General features: G+C 39.3%; 1 protein-coding gene across 1 annotated transcript in view; it reads left to right on the top strand.

Moving 5' to 3' along the window:
• The window catches only part of SUCLG2 (succinate-CoA ligase GDP-forming subunit beta), a 289,573-nt gene that overhangs the window by 41,457 nt on the left and 229,116 nt on the right, over window positions 1-19,000 (top strand). The window contains exon 2 of the mRNA XM_047747177.1: window positions 10,184-10,325. Coding sequence (XP_047603133.1) covers window positions 10,184-10,325 — 142 coding nt within the window. The remainder of the gene's footprint in view (window positions 1-10,183; window positions 10,326-19,000) is intronic.

Consider the following 19,000-nt stretch of genomic DNA (forward strand, 5'->3'; position numbering starts at 1 on the left):
TGTTTATATCTAATACTAGATTCCCTTTTACCTTAAAGCCCACGTCTAATTCATGAGTAGGTTTTGCTTCATCACCAAACTATACCCTGAATCCCTTCAGTTCCTTGTTCTACTTCCTCTGCTCTTCTCTGTTATTTAGTTGAGGGTCTGCAAACTAGTCTCAGCCAAAACTGTTTCTGCAACTAAAGCGTTGCTGGAACACAGCCATGCCTATTCTTTTATATATTATTTCTGCCTGCTTTTGTGACAAAGGTGGAGTTGCAGCAGAGACGCTCTGGCCTCAAAGCCAGATTTACTATTTGACTCTTTCCTCTTTACTATTTCTGTTCTGCTGTTTATAGAAAAAGGTGGCTGACTCTGGGCTGGTTTAACTGGGCTCTCATAATGGGTTCCCTTCTCTAAACAGAAAACAGAGTGACTTTTCCAAATTGTGAACTTGATCTCACTCCCCCACTTAAAACTGAGTGAATAACATCTAAACTTTGGGCTGCAGCTTCCACTCCCCTTCACGGTCTGGTCCCTGCTTCCTTTTCTCCCCTCCTCTCTGACCTTTTCCCTACTAGTTCCTGCCCCTGCTAACCCTTTCCTGCCTCAGGGCCTTGGACTACACCTGCTAGGTTTCTCCTCGGCTTCTGCACATGCCTCTCTCCATTCTATCTTGAGGTCTTTGCACAGCTGGCCTTTCCTCCCAGGTCATCACATAGTGTGCCCTTTGCCTCAGTAATTCCTCATGTATATGTTATTTCCTCCAGAGCACTTCTCACTCTGTCAGTACATTCTCCACTTCTGTGTTCACGTCTTCCTCTCTGCCTCCCCTGCTAGGACCTGAACTCTGTGACAGCAAAGACCTTGTCTGTGCTGTTGACCAGTAGACCTCATTATATTATGACTATGTTATAAATGCCCAGTAGCAAACTGTTCAAGTGAATGAACAAAGTACAGATTCTGCCGGTTTCCTTAGTAAGAGTTAAATGCATGTATATATTTACTCTAAATTTGTTTTCTTTCTTCATGTAAATTAATCTCGCCCACTTCTGTTCACAGTATAAAATTAAGGTGATTTTCTTCTGCAACATAGTTGAGGTGGCACACTCTCCACTAGGGGATGGGCAGGCATTTTTGAAATGATGCTGTTTAGTATTTTTAGTGCCTTTTATACATTTGTTTCTGCTATTGTGTTAATATGCTAATGTTTATCAAGGTTGTATTTTTTTCCCCTCCCCTTCTTTCTTGCTGCTGGCAGAGCAGCAGCACAGAGTTATGGAATGAACTCTCCTTTGGGCATTTGTCCTTACTACAAAGAGTTTTGCCTTTCCTTGTTCCTTAAAAAAAAACATGCTGCTTTTCTGCTGAACCTAGGATAAAAAGAAGAAGGTGGTATCTTTGAGAATCTTAATTCTTTTGCCTTAGTGAAACCTATCCAGGAAGCTTTCTCTCATTCAGAACTTCCCATTTTCCCCTCCAGCCTCATATTCAGGACAGCTCTGTACCCTTCTGCAGTGAAATCTATACACCGCCACCGGTTTCTTCTCCTGCCCCTGTCATTGCTTAGGACCCACTTTTGTGGACTTGCAGGAAGGGGCGTTCACTGTTAGTGTTTCACTGAGGAGCAGACTGTGGAGTCAGGCACACCTGCATTTGAAAAATGGCCCTGCCTCTAAGTGTCTCTGTTAGTCTTCGCAGCACTTAGCTTCTCTGAGCCTCACTTTGCCCATCTGTAAAATGGACTTCTGTCAGTTTCTTCCTTGTAGGGTTGTTGTGAGAATTAAATGGGGTAATGGTCGTCAAGTGTATAGTAGAGTTTCTGTAACTTCACGGCACTCCTGCATGTTAGCTAGAATTCAGTTTGGTTAAAAAATAGAAGATTTTGTCAAGAAGCATTAATCCTAATCATGAATGCTATGATCCAGTTTCTGGATGGTCTGAAAGTTGAACTTTCATTTCTTTCCTGGTAGGACAGGAGATATAAATATATAAATATATATTATATATATGTATATATATATGCATATATATAATAGAATCTGCTAATATATATATATATTTTAAATATTTTATTTATTCATTTGACAGAGATCACAAGTAGGTAGAGAAGCAGGCAGAGAGAGAGGTGGAAGCAGGCAGAGAGAGAAGAGGAAGCAGCCTCCCTACTGAGCAGAGAGCCCGATGTGGGGCTCGATCCCAGGACCCTGGGATCATGACCTGAGCCGAAGGCAGAGGCTTTAACCCACTGAGCCACCCAGGCACCCCTATATATATTTTAACAGATTCTGCCCCCTCGTTACTGTGGGGTCCTTAGATAGGCAGGTGTGGTACTATCAGAGACACAGAGCTAGAGAAGCAGAAGTGGCCCAGGCTTCTCATCTGATCCTAGTCTGATCTCTTATAAAGAGAAGCATAGGGGCACCTGGGTGGCTCAGGGGGTTAGGCCTCTGCCTTCAGCTCAGGTCATGATCTCAAGGTTCTGAGATCGAGCCCCACATGGGGCTCTCTGCTCGGCGGGGAGCCTGCTTCCCCCTCTCTCTCTCTCTGCCTGCCTCTCTGCCTACTTGTGATCTCTCTCTCTCTCTGTGTCAAATAAATAAAATCTTAAAAAAAAAGAGAGAGAGAAGCCTAATTCTTATTTCTCTTCATCAGGAAATGTGACTTTGCTTCTCCAGCCTCCTGTTCTTGTGAAATTGCACATTCCGTCTGTACCAATGTTTCGGGACGGCCCTCCTGCCCCTGTTAGTGCTCTCACTTTGCTGCCTTGTCTTCCCTCCTTTTAAATGGAACACTGTATTTTTAGGTCAGGAGTATGGTTTTTGTCTGTGGTCCTTCCAAGTCCTTTTTATTGATATGGATTCACAGACTGACCCCCGCCCCTCCCCACCAAAAAAATAAAAAAGAAAAATAAAAAAGAATCGTTTGGAATAATAGAAAGCTCATGGGTTTTTTAGACTGGCATTCAAATCCTGACTCCACTCACCTGGCTGAGTAGCCATAGACTATGCATTTGTTCATCTGTGAGGTGGGAGTACCCTGGCTCAAATGAGACAGAAAGTCAAGGCACTTAGCACAAATGGCACATTTTAATTAGCTTTGTCTAGGCCTTCCTTTTATAAATTACTGTCCTTTCCCTTTCTGTGGTTGTTGAGTGATTTAAGTATAGAGATTCCACCATTAGAGTTTAAAAATACTTTCCCAGATGTGTTTAAAGCGAACAGCAGGACACTGTAGGCACTTCTTTATCATTTATGGGATCACTTACTGTTTTTATTTTAGGGATTTTTTAGTGTCTCCATGTTATACTTTCTCTCCCCCTTTGTATTTCTACATTAAATAATGATAGCAGAGGGACGCCTGGTTGGCTCAGTGCTTAAGCGTCTACCTTGGCTCAGCTCATGATCCTGGGGTCCTGGGATCGAGCCCTGAATCGGGCTCCCTGCTCCACGGGAAGCCTGCTTCTCCCTCTCCCACTCCCCTGCTTGTGTTCCCTTTCTTGCTGTCTCTCTCTCTGTCAAATACATATTTGACAGACAGAGATCACATCTAGGCAGACAGGCAGGCAGAGAGAGAGGGGGAAACAGGTTCCCCACTGAGCAGAGCCCGGGGCTCGATCCCAGGACCCTGAGACCATGACCTGAGCCGAAGGCATAGGCTTTAACCCACTGAGCCACCCAGGCGCTCCCTTAAATAAATTCTTAAAAAATAACAACAACAACAGAGAATTCTTTTGAGTACTTATGATCTGTTGAGCACAATTCCAGTAGTTCTGTACGTATTAACTCATTTAATCCTCAGAGCAGCCTGTGAGGAGGGGCCTGTTAGTTTCCTCTTCTTTGTAAATGACCACGGTCTCTGCACCTGCTAGAGAATATGAACTCAGCCGCAGGGCACTGAGTAATTGGTGAGTTCATTTCCTTTCTCTGTGCAAAGTGGGGGTAACCCAAACGGTGAAGGGTCAGGAACATGCCAGTTCTAGATAAAAGGGATGTTGTATTTCCAAGGGTGACTCCAAATTAAGGCTCCCTAATTTAGCCTGAACATACAGTAAACTGTAGCAGAGTGTCGGTACCGAGGTTCCTTCACTTTCTTCCACATCTGACCACATTTTTTCCTTTTCCATAGGTTTAGGCTTGTAGCACGTTGTTGCTTTTTTGTGTGTCTTGAGCATGTTGTCTTTCCGAAGGAGGAGTTGATAGAATCACATTCAGGGTTAAACAGAAAAGCACTATTATTTTTATTATTATTATTAGTGTTGCTATTATTATCATTTTCCTCTTATAAACAGGATTCCTCTGTCTTACATAGGGTGATAGGGAAGTGGCATCTTCATCAAAGGCTGTTTTAAGCAAGCAGATCTTTTATTTTGTGGTACCCATATTGAGACACATTGAGTTATATCTGTCTTTGCATGTGCACCAACACGTTTATTTGAAGCCTACTATTTCCTAGGTAACGTGACTAAGGTAGATTTATGGGTGCTAATTTACATACAGAATAACATTGGCAAAAACTAAAATATAACAAACACATACCAACTTTTGGCCTGCCACAGCCCACTGAGCATCTGCCTTCCTTGTCATGCTTGCAACGAGAGGGGAATATATTTTCCTCTGCGTTTACAGCTAATTCCTTGTTTGTATTCCACTGTCGTCCCTGCAGTTGAGAGCTTGAAATGAGGTTTAAGAGCCTCTTCCTATCTCCCAGCAGGAGTTGGTATTAGGGGTGGTCGTTCTGTGTAACGGAGAACGCAAGCCTTTGCCCTCCCCCGCCTGATTTCACACCACGTTTGGAGAATTCTGCTGCACTAAACTGTGGGTTCAAGCCCTTCATTTCCCAGACAAGTTAATAGATGCTCCAGGCTGTGCACTTGGGTTAAAGCCTGGGTTTGATTACTTCCTCTCAGCGTTGTTTTTGAGTAGATTGATTTTCATTGCACAAATAATAAATGAATGTTTTTCTATGAGAATTGTCTTAAAAATTATAGATTAGGGTAAATCTCCCTTTGACTGCCATCTTTCTGGTCTGCCCTCCTCAAGTTTACTGGCATGAGGTGAACTTCATCTGGACCTTTCCCTGTGCATGCACTTATATCTCTCCCTGTTCTTAAAAGATAGAGAACGTTGCTTTGTGTTTGGACACGTGTTGGAAATATAAATGTTATTCTATTTTAAATATTGAAAGAAGCTGGCTGTTTTCTTTCAGTAATGTGCCTTGGAGAACAATCAATGTTAAGACGTTCATACTTATCAGTCTAGGCTAGTCAATGAGGCGATTACAAGTTCTTCCCAAGATCTCAGTGGTAAACACATCAAAGGTTTATTTCTCATTCGTGCAAATGTGCAGCTGATGACTCCAAGGCCAAGGCAGCAGTCTGTACAGTAAGTCAGTAGTGCAGGCTGCTTCATCCTTGTGACTCCACCCTCTCCACACGTGGCTCCCAGGACCTCGCAGCCAGGGAAAAGTGGCCTGGAGGGTTGTACATGGTTGCTTGAAAGTTTTGGCACGCTACCTACAAAAGAACTGAGGATGTGGGGGAACCACATACTGGGTACTGTTGTGGTGCCACAGATATTTTGAATGCTTCCTGTTGTTAGAGTACATTGTGGTTTATGCAGCCCATTTCCTATTTGGTAGACCTCTAGGTTACCTTCCGACTTTATCCTGTATTATACACAATACTGTGTATGAGATCCTGGCGCATGTCCCTGGTACACAAGTTTCGCTAGGTTAAGCACCCAAAAGGAGATGTTCCAGTTCAGAGCATGTGGTTGTTTTAGTTTTCATCAATGCTGTCTGTCAGATTGGTTTTGAAGGTGGTCGCACCGGTGTCCTCTTTGTCTGGGGAGCGTGTGGGGAGGTGCGTTCCACCATACCTTCATCAGTGACGTCAGAAACCTTCATTTTTGTTTTAATTTCTATTTTCCCGATCCCTAGTGGGTTTTCAGCTCTTCCTGAGCCTCGACTCTGCTGCCTTCCTGAGTGAAGAAGCACTGCTGTGAGCATCAGGCTGCAGGCAGAAAGACCAAGGGGGCGCCGAGAGCCAGTGGGCAGATGTGGCTCACCGAGTCTCCCTTTGGGGGGCGCCCAGCTCACTGACATTTTCTCGACTCCCTCTATTGATTTTTCTCCTCCTGTGCTGCTATTTCAGTAGTCTCTACACCTCTAATTTTAAAACCATGGGGCGAAGGATGATTTCTTGGTCGTGTCATTTTTTCCTATGTAGCTGTCTAATTCTGTGCTTTGAGTTTTCTCATGAATTTTCCCTGCTTAGTCATTGTCTTTTTATCTCCTGTTTTTCTTTGTCTTGCCCCTCATTTTTCATTCTTTTTCTTCTGCCTGTGCTTCCTTGTTCCCACAGGCCCTTAAATCTTTATGTCATACTTTTAAGTTGTATTTCCCACTTCCCTTCCAAGCTTGGAAGTGCTTGCTCTGGTGAAGAAACATGGGAGGGAAGGGAGCCGTGGAAAGGTCAGCATGAACATCTAGATGGAACTCACCCCAGGTGCCCACCCTGCCCAACTGTTTTGAGAACACGATGCTCTTCCTGATACAGATGCTTTGCCAAAATCTGTATGAAAGGAGGGCAATAGTCTAGTTGTCTTCCTCCCTCTGGCTCACTAGAGGATCCCTAGATAGATTACTTCCCACCTTTAGACCTCAAGTTTTGAAGAGAAGAATATAGTCTCACTCTTTATCATCAGGGGGCCCCTGGGAGTGTGGGACCAGAATATAAGCACAGGGAACCAACAGTATGACTCAGTAGATCAGTAGTGTGGATTAGAGAAGTTTTGCTGCTTGACAGCTGCCTGTGATCTTTGGCCAGTGACTTAACCCTCAGCCTGGGTTTCCTGATTTGTAAGATGGTTTTATTCATCAGGATGCTACAGATAGGCTAGGTTCCACCGCAGTCACAAGTATTCTCCAGAATCTCAGCAGCTGGAAATCCACAAGGGATTATTTTTCATTATATATTCATCGTGAGGGACGTGGGAATGTGTCTGTCTTCACCGTGACCCCTGACTGATAGATCAGCTGCCAACGTAAATGTTCCCATGCCCCATGTCAAGAGAGAGGGAGAACTTAGGGCGGAAGTGTTGGTAATCAAATGTTGGTCCAGATGAGTTGCACACCATGTATATTCATGATTCATTGGCCAGAACTAGTTATATAGCTGTGCCTAACTTCATCTAAGGCAAGGAAGTATCTGGAGGGAGGAAGATTAACTACGGTATTTGTTGGTTTGCATTAATCATAGCTGCAGAAGAAGTAGTAATATTTCACTTTTCACAGTGATTTTGACTATTAGATAACGTGTGTGCTTAGCAGAATGCCTAGCACATGGCCCGTGCTCCATAATAAGGAGAGGAAACTGTTCTTATTGTTGCCTTTATGATTCAGCGTTGGATACATTTCCAGTGTACTTTACACCATCCACTTACTTAGTAAATTTCTCTTCTCTTTTTCTTCCCCCTGAAAATGCAGAGTAGAATTAACCTTTTCCTCTCTGGATATGCCACAGAGTTTTAGTAAATGCAGTTGAAGTGATGAAGTTTTAGACCTAGCCACAGACCCTGCTCTTCTGAGCTTCGGTTTGACAAAGGTAGACGATTATTCTGTAAAATGATCACTTTGTGGAGTGATAGCTTGGGTGTCTGCAGTGGCTTGGAACTATGTTCACTGTGTTGGTTTTCAATTTAACAGCAACAGACTTTAAGCAGGCTTTCATCTGAGTCAATGCAGAAATGGTCAATATGTATTATATGTCTATAAAGCTGGTCTCTGGATCAATTGCAATTAGTTTGCAGCAGATTGCATTAACATATCCAGAATTAATACAGCGAGTGTTCTAATGAAAAGGAATTGACCAGACTACACTGTTTTTAGTGGCTGTTTTTTGTCTCTCTCATGCTCTTTTCAACTGTAGTTTTTTCCTTCTCCTTGTTAATGGCTCTAAGTTGATGAGTCAACATAGACTTAATCTATTGATCCTTTCCCGTCTGCCTTTTAAAAATGGTCCCAGAATATAGTAAATATCTAATGTTTAATCTTTTCTTTCTTTAGGAAGCTTTTAGTAAATGCCTTAAACTTTAATTTTTCTTATATGATGTGTTATTAAGACTCTTAAGTCAATGAATATGTTCATGTGTGAAATTTTGTGTTTTTCAAATTACTAATGTTTCATCAAGACTTAAAAATTCAGAAGTAAGATTAACAAATCATGAAGTTAATAACTCATACAGTATCTGATGTGAGCATCACTTGTCTGATAATTTATTTTGACTCAAATGTTATTTATTTCTGAAGAAGTGTAGATAACTTCAACATTTAAAACAGTATTACCAGTATTCAGAATGCTGGTGTAGAGAGATTTCTTTAGGCTCGATTATGTTGAAATTTGAGTTTTTTTACGAGTGTGTAGTTTTTTTTTTTTTTTTTAAGGTCTGAAGAACTTTTACTTTTCTGTTTTTAGAGAAAGTCACTTTCTGGAAATGAAAAATTACCTGTAGGGACGCCTGGGTGGCTCAGTTGGTTAAGCAGCTGCCTTCGGCTCAGGTCATGATCCCAGCGTCCTGAGATCGAGTCCCACATCGGGCTCCTTGCTTGGCAGCGAGCCTGCTTCTCCCTCTGCCTCTGACTGCCACTCTGTCTGCCTGTGCTCACTCTCGCTTCTCTCTCTATGACAAATAAATAAATAAAATCTTTAAAAAAAAAAAAAAAAGAAAAATTACCTGTAGCTGGAAACAAAAGGACAAAAGGCAGGGTTTATTCATTTGGCCATCTAACTAGTATTTCTTGAGTATTTTCCATATGCCAAACACCCATCACATTCTTCTTAAAAATACAAAGAAATTGAAGATACACTCTGCCCTTGAGTAAAACCTGGTTTAGTTGTAAGTGTTCTGGAGCCTTCTTGGAATGTCCCTGGTCCAGAAGAGATCCATGAGTGCTTTGTAGCTTGGAGATTCCAGAAGAAAGTGCCATTTTAAGGACAAATTTGAGGTCCTGAAACCTAATGGTTCCATGTTGTAAAGCCCTGTGGACCTGTTAATGGTCTGTGCGATATTGTCTTGGCCATACACCAAGGCCATTGACAGAAGCCACTAGGAAGTATGTCAAGTGATTTTCCTCCACCAATCTTGTGATTCAGTTTGTGACTGATTTTTTTTGGTTTATGCATTAATGGCATTGTTATCTTACCCACTGTGAGTAGTGTTTGTGTTTTCATCATGACTCATGGTTGAAAATGAGATTAAACTAGATATATTCTTTTTTTTTTTTTCATCTTTTTCCTTTTAAAAATGGGGTGTATAAGTTTGACTGGGAATACTTTTGATTTTACTGAATAAAATGAGAAAAATTTACTTGTTCACGTTATTATGCTCTTTGATTACTTTCTTTCAGCACAGATTAGAAACTGATAGTTCGTATTGGAAAATCACCTCTACATGATGCTTAAACAGTTACTTTAATACACAAGTTGCAGTTTTTAAGTAGTTTAAGTAATGATGATTGTTTTCAGGTTACGATCCTCATATTTGGTGTGTGAGAGAGAGAATATTATTAGAGACATAGTGATTGTGCCTTGAGGAATTAAAAACTAAGAAGTGGATTAATCTGTGGCCCATTGAACCTCAAAGTGTATAAAAAAAATTCCTAAGATACCTTACAATGATTAATGATGTGCACACAGTTATTAAAATAATGCTCTTACCTTTATTTGGGTGGGAATGGTGGGAGGCATATCCTATATAATAGAGTTCTTAATATTTTTTAAAAATAACCTTTTATTCTTAAATACTTATTGACTCATTGGAAACACCAAAAGAAGTGCAACAGTCCTGTGTGCCCTTCCCCCTCCTGCCCTCATGTTGACATCTTACTTAGTTTTAGTCAATGTCAAATCTAGGATATTGACATAGGCACATTCTTGTTAGCTAGATAATAGACCCAATTCAGTTCTCATCATTTCTTTAAACCTGTATCCATTTGTTGTGTATGTAGTTTTCCTTAACATTTTTGATTAGGAAAACAATTAAGCATAAATAATTTATATATTTATTTATTCCCCTTTTAAACAAAACCCATGTTGCTGATTGTCATTTGAGGGTACCTGTAAGACTGGCTATATGCGTTGACTATTATTTTTCTTATTATTTTTAAGTGTTCTTATCTCTCTCTCTCTCAATTTCTCTAGGCAGTTCAATTAACCCCCCGAAGATGGCTGAACCTGCAGGAATACCAGAGCAAGAAACTCATGTCTGACCATGGAGTTCGAGTTCAAAGATTCATTGTAGCAGACACTGCAAAGGAAGCTCTGGAGGCTGCTAAGAAACTAAGTAAGTTAATTCACAACAGGTAAAATCACACTTGCCCAAGTTAGTGACCTCACAGGTAGCAGTGAACCAGTAGGTGCATTTTCTTTGTCATGGGTTATTACTAACGAAGACAGATATGATGGTGGGCTTTTGAGTTGCAAAGGCTAAAAAAAGCCCAATTAGGAAAACTTGATTCTTTTTTACGAGATATCAGTGTATGGGATGTCACTCTGGTAATTTTCCTGAATTTTTCTGCCACCCTTTCATCTAGTTTTCTTTATCTGTGGGTTAGTGGCTGGGAGAAATACCAGTGAATGGTGTCAGGTGTCAAAGAGAAGGCCACAGCAGGGGAAGGCAGGAAAGATATTTGTCATCCTTATTGAAGCCTCTAGAACATGGAGAAAGTTCTCTCAGTGACTGGAGGAGTAGAAGGAGAAGCACATGCATTTGGAAGCCAGGCTGCTGGCTTTGTGTCAGGGTTTTGCCCTCCCATTTACCAGCTCTGTAACTTTTTGTATTAGTTCCTTTTCCTTCTTGTGCCTCAGTTTCCTTATCTAGAAATCAAGGCTAATGTGTTAATCCTCAAGTACTTTCGTGAGCCTTTAACGGGGACTGTCCATTGGTATGTGGTAGAAAATCCAATTAATTTCCCAATTATAGATTGAGAAATTAGGAATCTGATTCTGCTATTTTTTCATGAATATTCCTTCTGGTGGTATACAGACCCTCTTTACTGCCAGTCTGGTTTAGCACTGTCCAGTAGAAATAGAACGTGAGCCACATAAGTATTTAACAGTTTTCTAGGTCACTTTAAGAGAACTAAAAATAAATGGGTGAAATTAATTTTAGTAATATATTTTGTTTACCCCACTATATCCAAACTGTTACTTCAACATGTAATTAATGTAAAACAGTTATCAGTCAGATAGTGTACATCCGGTTTCTGTCCTACTCTTCAGGACTCTGGTTTGTATTTTACATTTCTGGCCCATCTCATGTCACACTAGACACATTTCAGGAGCTCGACGGATACGTGGGGCTAGTGGTTACCATACTGGACAGCATAGATCTGGACACTAGAAGGATGTACATGTGTATTCTTTGCCTGGAGCCTTGGAGAGCGGTTGCTTCCCACTGAAATAAAGAATGCAGCATCTGCTAACTGCCCTTGCCAGGCAGCTATAGCAAAAGTTTGAGAGTGCAAGATAGAGACAGGCTCCATATTTCAGTCTCCCAATTTTCTAAACTCTTTTACGAGTAAGCAATGAAGTACTTTAGCTAGTAATTGTTCTTTATCTCCCTTACAGAGTTCCCCCAGATGCTTATATGCCAGATCCTTTCTGTGTTGTGTTGGTTGAAATGCATGTTTATTCTTCCTTTCAACAAGTATTTATCGATTGTTAGCCACATGTATTAGGCACCATGGCTATAGCTGTGGAAGATAAGCAAGCCCTCTTTCTTTTTAGAACTTACATTCTAGAAGGAAATTAATTTGTAATTTTCAGGTGCTAAATGTAGAAATTGAGAGTGACTTATAGTTTAAGAAATGGAAATTGGTTTCATTTTCAAAGACTATCAAAATTGGTTTTCATGGTGGGAAAAAAAAACAAACAGTAAAATTCAACCTACACCTGGATGAGAGCTCCTCTGTGCAGTGTGGGAATAGACTCAGTAAAGGTTAGTATTCCAGCCTTTTTACATGAAAGGATCATTTTTGTTTTATACTCCTGTGGTTTAGGGAATGGGTAATGAGAACAAAGAAATGTAAAGTTCAAGTCGGTCTTTGGTCTTCATTTTCCCCATTATTTCCACAAATGTGCTGACATACCAGTATTCCAGGTCTAAGGGTCCCTAAGGGAATTCTGGAAGCCAACTGATTACTGGCCCCTCCCCACTTAGGCATAGCACAGCACAGAGGGCTTATTTTTCAGATTTTCAAGGGAGATTTGAATTTACTGAGCTAATTGGCTTCTTAGTCACTGGTTTGTTTTATAAGCATTTATTTAGCCACTGCCTTGTGTGGTTGGGCATTGTGTACTGTGTTTATAAGATGGAATTTTGCTCTGCAGGATTTAACACGGTAGCATTTATATGCTGGGGCCCAAGTGAAGGCAGGGAAAGACACAGACAATAAAGCAAGTTTACCTATGACCCAGCAATTGCACTGCTGGGTATTTACCCTAAAGATACAAACGTAGTGATCCGAAGGGGCACGTGCACCCGAAAGTTTATAGCAGCAATGTCTACAATAGCCAAACTATGGAAAGAACCTAGATGTCCATCAACAGATGAATGGATAAAGAAGATGTGGTATATATACACAATGGAATACTATGCAGCCATCAAAAGAAATGAAATCTTGCCATTTGCGACGACGTGGATGGAACTAGAGGGTATCATGCTTAGCGAAATAAGCAATCGGAGAAAGACAACTATCATATGATCTCCCTGATATGAGGGAGAGGAGATGCAACACGGGGCGTTAAGGGGTTAGGAGAAGAGTAAATGAATCAAGATGGGATTGGGAGGGAGACAAACCATAAGTGACTCTTAATCTCACAAAACAAACTGAGGGTTGATGGGGGGAGGGGGGTGGGATTATGGACACTGGGGAGGGTATGTGCTATGGTGAGTGCTGTGAAGTGTGTAAACCTGGCGATTCACAGACCTGTACCCCTGGGGATAAAAATATATGTTTATAAAAAATAAAATTAAAAAAAAAAAGAAGTAAAGCTAAAGCTAAAAACGTTAAACTTCTCAGAAAGCCATTTTGGTTCTGCAGCAAGGGTTTTAAGAAAATCAGAGTGGATAAAAGGATTGAGATGAACCCAGTTGTGTCTCTACCTTGGCCCGTACATACCTGTGATACTCATTGAAGAGGTATGGCCATGGGAGTGCCTCTCTGATCGTGTTTAGAGCAGTAAGGGAATTTAAAGAACTAACCCAAGTCCCTCATTTCCTGAATGAATGAGTAACCTCTTACTCAGTGAGGAGTTTTGGAGGAAGGAAGGTCTCCTCTGGCTTTTGTTGTATAAAAGATTTGATCAGAGGGAATATTTAAAGTATCAGAAGAAGAGATGGTGCCAAGTCTAGTTGGTTAAAAATGAAACGAGTAGATTGTGAATATAAAAGTCGCTGAGATTGGCTAGAGAGAACAAAACAGGAGGAATCTGGCAAAACTTCGCAGTGTTGACCTGCTTATTGCTACAAGACAGACGAGCCAATAGCACAAGTTTTACTAAACAGATTTGAGGTTAAGGTTAAAGCTGGGTCACATGTTGCCTTGAAAATGGGCCATCTGCCCATCATTGATGGTGGTTTTGGAGGGCAGTGATGATGATGCCCATCATCATCATCATCAGCATATGATTCCAAGGGATTCATGGCTGTCATGATCCAAATTCATAGACAAATCAGAGACATGTGAGAATCAGTACTTTTTGGGACCATGTGTTAAAGAGAGTTTTTTTTTTTTTTTAATGTGAGAAGCTTGTAAATGATTGAAATGCATTTGTTTACCTTTCTACTTTATTCATATTTGGATGTGTTTGAAATATTGAAATACAATGATATATTTAAAATATTTTGAAAGCAATTGTTAGTATTAGTCATGCCTATGATTTCTAGGATTCTCTGTTTCTTTGTGTCTGAACCCACATTCCTGGTTGCCTGTGGGCCACCTGTTGACGGCTGTCTCCACTTCTCCTGGCCCGAATAGAATTTGTCATCTCCCAGTTGCTCCAGACTTTCTCTCCTTATCTCCCCCTACTTACCCATCTGAGATTCCTCCAGTGATCTTTTTTTCCCCTTCTAATTTTCTGTTTGTTTGTTTGTTTTTTAAAGATTTTATTTATTTATTTGACAGACAGAGATCACAAGCAGACAGAGAGGCAGGCAGAGAGAGGGGAAGGGAAGCAGGCTCCCCGCTGAGCAGAGAGTCCGATGTGGGGCTGGATTCCAGGACCTTGGGATCATGACCTGAGCCGAAGGCAGAGGCTTTAACCCACTGAGCCACACAGACACCCCTAATTTTCTGTTTTAATTCCAGTTAGTTAATATACAGTGTTATATTACCTTCAGGTGTATGATACAGTGACTCAGCACTTCCGTACATCAGCTGCTGCCCATCACAAGTTCACCCCTTAATCCCACCACCCATTTAGCCCATTCCGCTCTGGTAACCATTAATTCTCTGTCATTAAGAGTCCATTTCTTGACTTGTCTCTATCTCTTTTTTTCCTCTTTTGCTCACTTGTTTTGTTTCTTAAATTCCACATATGAGTGAGATCATACAGTATTTGTCTTTCTCTAACTTAGTTCGCTTAGCATGATGACACTCTAGCTCCATTCATGTCCTTGCAAATCACAAGATTTCATTCTTTTTATGGGTGAATAATATTCCATTATATATCTATTATCTATACATCTATATCTACGCACACGCACACACACCCACATCTTTTTTATCCATTCGTCAGTGGATGGGCACTTGGGCTGCTTCCATATCTTAGGTATTATAAGTAATGCTGCAGTAAACTTAGGGATTAAACTAATCCCTTTGAATTAGTATTTTTGTATTCTTTGGGTAAATACCCAGTACTGCAATTTCTGGACCAACTGGTAGTTCTATTTTTAACTTTTTGAGAAACCTCCATATTGTTTTCCACAGTAGCTGCACTGGTTTGTATTCCCACCCACAGCACGCAAGGATTCCTTTTTCTTCACATCCTCACCAACACCTGTTGTTTCTTGTATTGTTGGTTTTAGCTACTCTGACAAGTGTGAGGTGATAGCTTCCTATGGTTTTGATTTGCATTTCCTTGATACTAAGTGATGATGAGCATCTGGTCTGTATGTCTTCTTTGGAAAAATATGTATTCATGTCTGCCCATTTTTCATTTGGATTATTAGTGTTCTGGTACTGAGTTAAGTTCTTTATATATTTTGGATACTAACCCCTGATTGGATATGTCATTTGCAAGTATCGTCTCCCATTTCATAGGTTGCCTTTTAGTTTTGTTGATTGTTTTCTTCACTGTGTAGAAACTTTTTATTTTGATGTAGTTCCAAAGGTTTATTTTTGCCTTTGTGTTTCCCTGTCCTCAGAAGTTATATCTAGACGTAGCTATGGCCAGCATCAGAGAAGTTGCTGCCTATGTTCTCTTCTAAGATTTTTATGGTTTCAGGTCTCACATTTAGGTTTTTAATCCATTTTGGATTTATTTTTGTGTATGGTGTAAAATAGTAGTCTAGTTTCATTCTTTTGCATGTTGCTGTCCAGTTTTCCCAACACCCTTTGTTGAAGAAGCTATCTTTTTTTCACTGGCTATTCTTTCCTGTTTTGTTAGAGATTAACTGACCATCTAGGTGTGGGTTCATTTCTGAGTTTTCTACTCTGTTCTGTTAATCTATGTGTCTGTTTTTGTGCCAGTAGTATACTATTTTGATCACTATAGTTTTGTAATATATCTTGAAGTCTGGAATTGTGATACCTCCAACTTCGCTATTCTTTTTAAAGATTATTTTGACTATAAGGTGTCTTTTGTGATTTCATACAGATTTTAGAATTGTTCTAGTTCTGTGAAAAATGTTGTTGGTATTTTGATGGGGATTTCATTAAATGTGTAGATTGCTTTGAATAGTATAGACTTTTTTTTAAGTATAGACATTTTAACAATATTTATTCTAATCTATGAATGTGGAATATCTTTCCATTTCTTGGTGGTTTCTCCAGTTTCTTTCATCAGTGCTTTATATTTTTTTGACCTCTTTGACCTCTTTGATTAGGTTTATTCCTAGGTATCTTATTATTGGTGCAATTCTAAATGGGAATGTTTTCTTAACTTCTCTTTCTGCTGCTTCTTTATTGGTGTGTAGAAATGCAACAGATTTCTGTACATTGATATTGTGTCCTACAACTTCACTGAATTCGTGTGTCAGTTCTAGTAGTTTTTTGGTGGAGTCTTTTAGGTTTTCTGTATATAGTATCATGTCATCAGCAAATAGTGGAAGTTTTACTTCTTCCTTACTGATTTGGATGCCTTTTATTTCTTTTTGTTGTCTGATTGCTGTGGCTAGGACTTCCAGTACTATGATGGATAGACGTGGTGACTGTGGAGATCCTTTTCTTATTTCTGACCTTAGGAGAAAAGCTCTCAGTTTTCCCCTATTGATGATGATGACAGTTGTGAGTTTTTTCATATATGGCCTTTTTTATGTTGAAGTATGGTCCCTCTAAAGCTACTTTGTTGAGGGTTTTTATCATGAATAGATGTTGTAGTTGGTCAGATGCTCTTTCTGCATCTATTTAAATGATTGTATGGTACTTACCCTTTCTCTTGTTGATGTGATATATCATGTTGATTGATTTATGAATATTGGACCGCCCTTGCAGTCAGGAATAAATCCCACTTGATTGTGGTGACTGACATTTTAAAATGTATTGTTGAAGTTTGTTTGCTAGTGTATTATTAAGTACTTTTGCAACTGTGTTCATCAAGGATGTTAGCCTATGGTTCTCTTTTGTGGTGATGTCTATATATGATTTTGGTATCAGGATAATGCTGGCTTCATAGAATGCATTCTGAAATTTTCTTTCCTTTTCTGTTTTTTAGAGTAGTTTGAGAAGAATAAGTATTAACTTTCCTTTAACTCTTTGGTAGAATTTGCCTTAAAGCCATCTGGTTCTGGACTTTTGATCGTTGTTTTTTGTTGTTGTTGTTTTGTTTTGTTTTTTTCGTTACTGATTCAATTACTTTGCTGGTTATCCATCTGTTCAAATTTTCTGTTTCTTCCCTTTTTTTCCCCCCCGTAGGTTATATGTTTCTTGGAATTTATCCATTTCTTCTACATTGTCCAGTTTGTTGGCATGTAATTTTCCATAATATTCCCTTATAATCCTTTGTATTTCTGTGGTGTTGGTTGCTATTTCTTCTCTTTCATTTGTGGTTTTGTTTGAGTTCTCTCTTTTTTTGGGTTTTTGATGAATCTGACTAAAGGTTTATTAATTTTGTTGATCTTCTCAAAGAACTAGCTGTTTCATCAATCTATTATATTTTTTAGTTTCTATATCATTTATTTCCACTCTTACCATTATCATTTCCTTCCTTCTGCTGATTTGGGGTTTTGTTTGTTGTTCTTTTTCTAGCTCCTTTAAGGTATATTGAGATTTTCTTTGCTTCTTGAGGTAGGCCTGTGTTGCTATAAACTTCTTTCTTAGAACTGCTTTTGCTGCATCCTAAAGGTTTTGCACCATTGTGTTTTCATTTTCATTTGTTCCCATGCACTTTTTAATTTTTTTCTTTATTTCCTGGTTGATCCAGTCATTGTTTAGTAGAATGTTATTTAACCTCCATGTATTTGTGGTCTTTCCATATTTTTTCTTGTTGTTGACTTCTAGTTTCACACCATCGTAGTCAGAAAAGATGCATGGTATGACTTCATTCTTGAATTAGTTGAGGCTTGTTTTATGGACTAATGTGTGATCTCGTCTGGAGAATGTCCCATGTGCACTTGACAAGAATGTGTATTCTGCTGTTTTAGGATGGAATGTTCTGAATATATCTGTTAAATCCATCCATTCCAGTGTTTCATTCAAAGCCATTGTTTCCTTATTGATTTTCTCTTTGGATGATCTGTCCATTAATGTATGTGAAATGTTAAAATCCCCTACTATTATTACAATTTGTTTTTTAATGTTTTTATTAACTTAACTATTTGGGTGCTTCTGTGTTGGGTGCATAAATATGCACAATTGTTATATCTTCTTGTTGGATTTCCCCCTTATTTTTATCTAGTGTCCATCTTTGTCTCTTGTTACAGTCTTTATTTTAATGTCTGTTTTGTCTGATAAAAGTATTGCTACTCTGGCTTTCTATTGACACCCATTTGCATGATAGATGTTTCTCCGTCTCCTCACTTTCAATTTTCAAGTATCTTTAGGTCTAAAATGAGTCTCTTTTAGACAACATATAAACAATTCTTGCTTTTTTATCCATTCTGTTACCTACTGTCTTTTCATCAGTGTTCAGTCTATTTACATTCAAAGTAATCAGTGGATTTTTTTATGTTATTTTATTATTTGGTGGTTGTTTCTGAAGAATTTCTCTGATCCTTTTTTTTTTCTCTTTCATGTCTTGCTGATTTTCTTTTGTGATATATTTGGATTTCTTTCTCTTTATTCTTTGCATATTTATTGGTGTTTTTTTGATATATGTTTACTGTTAGGTCTGTATGTAACCCCTTCTGTATATAGCAGTCTAGATTAATTTGATGGTTGTTTAAGTGTGAACCCATGTTTTATTCCTCTCTTCCCCACATGTTAGGTATATAGTGTCATATTTTTTATCCCTTTATTTTGTGAGTTCCTTGACTGATTCTTTACAGAAGTATTCATTTTTACTGTTTTTGTGTTTCCAGTCTTTATACTGTCACTCTGGTCTCTCCTTTCCACTCAAATAATCCCTTTAGTATTTCTTGTCGGGCTGGCTTTGGTAGTCATAAATTCCTTTAATTTTTGATTGTCTGGAAAACTCTTTATCTCTTCTCGTATTCTGACTGATAGCCTTACTGGATATTCTTGGTTGCACTTTTTTTTTTTTTTTTCCCTTTTAGCGCTTTGAATGTATCATGACACTTCCTTCTAGCTTAGAAAGTTTTTGGTTGAAAAATCTCCTTGGGTTTCCCTTGTAAGTTAC

This window comes from Lutra lutra, chromosome 1 (assembly GCF_902655055.1).
Source record: "Lutra lutra chromosome 1, mLutLut1.2, whole genome shotgun sequence".
NCBI classification, from domain to species: Eukaryota; Metazoa; Chordata; class Mammalia; order Carnivora; family Mustelidae; genus Lutra; species Lutra lutra.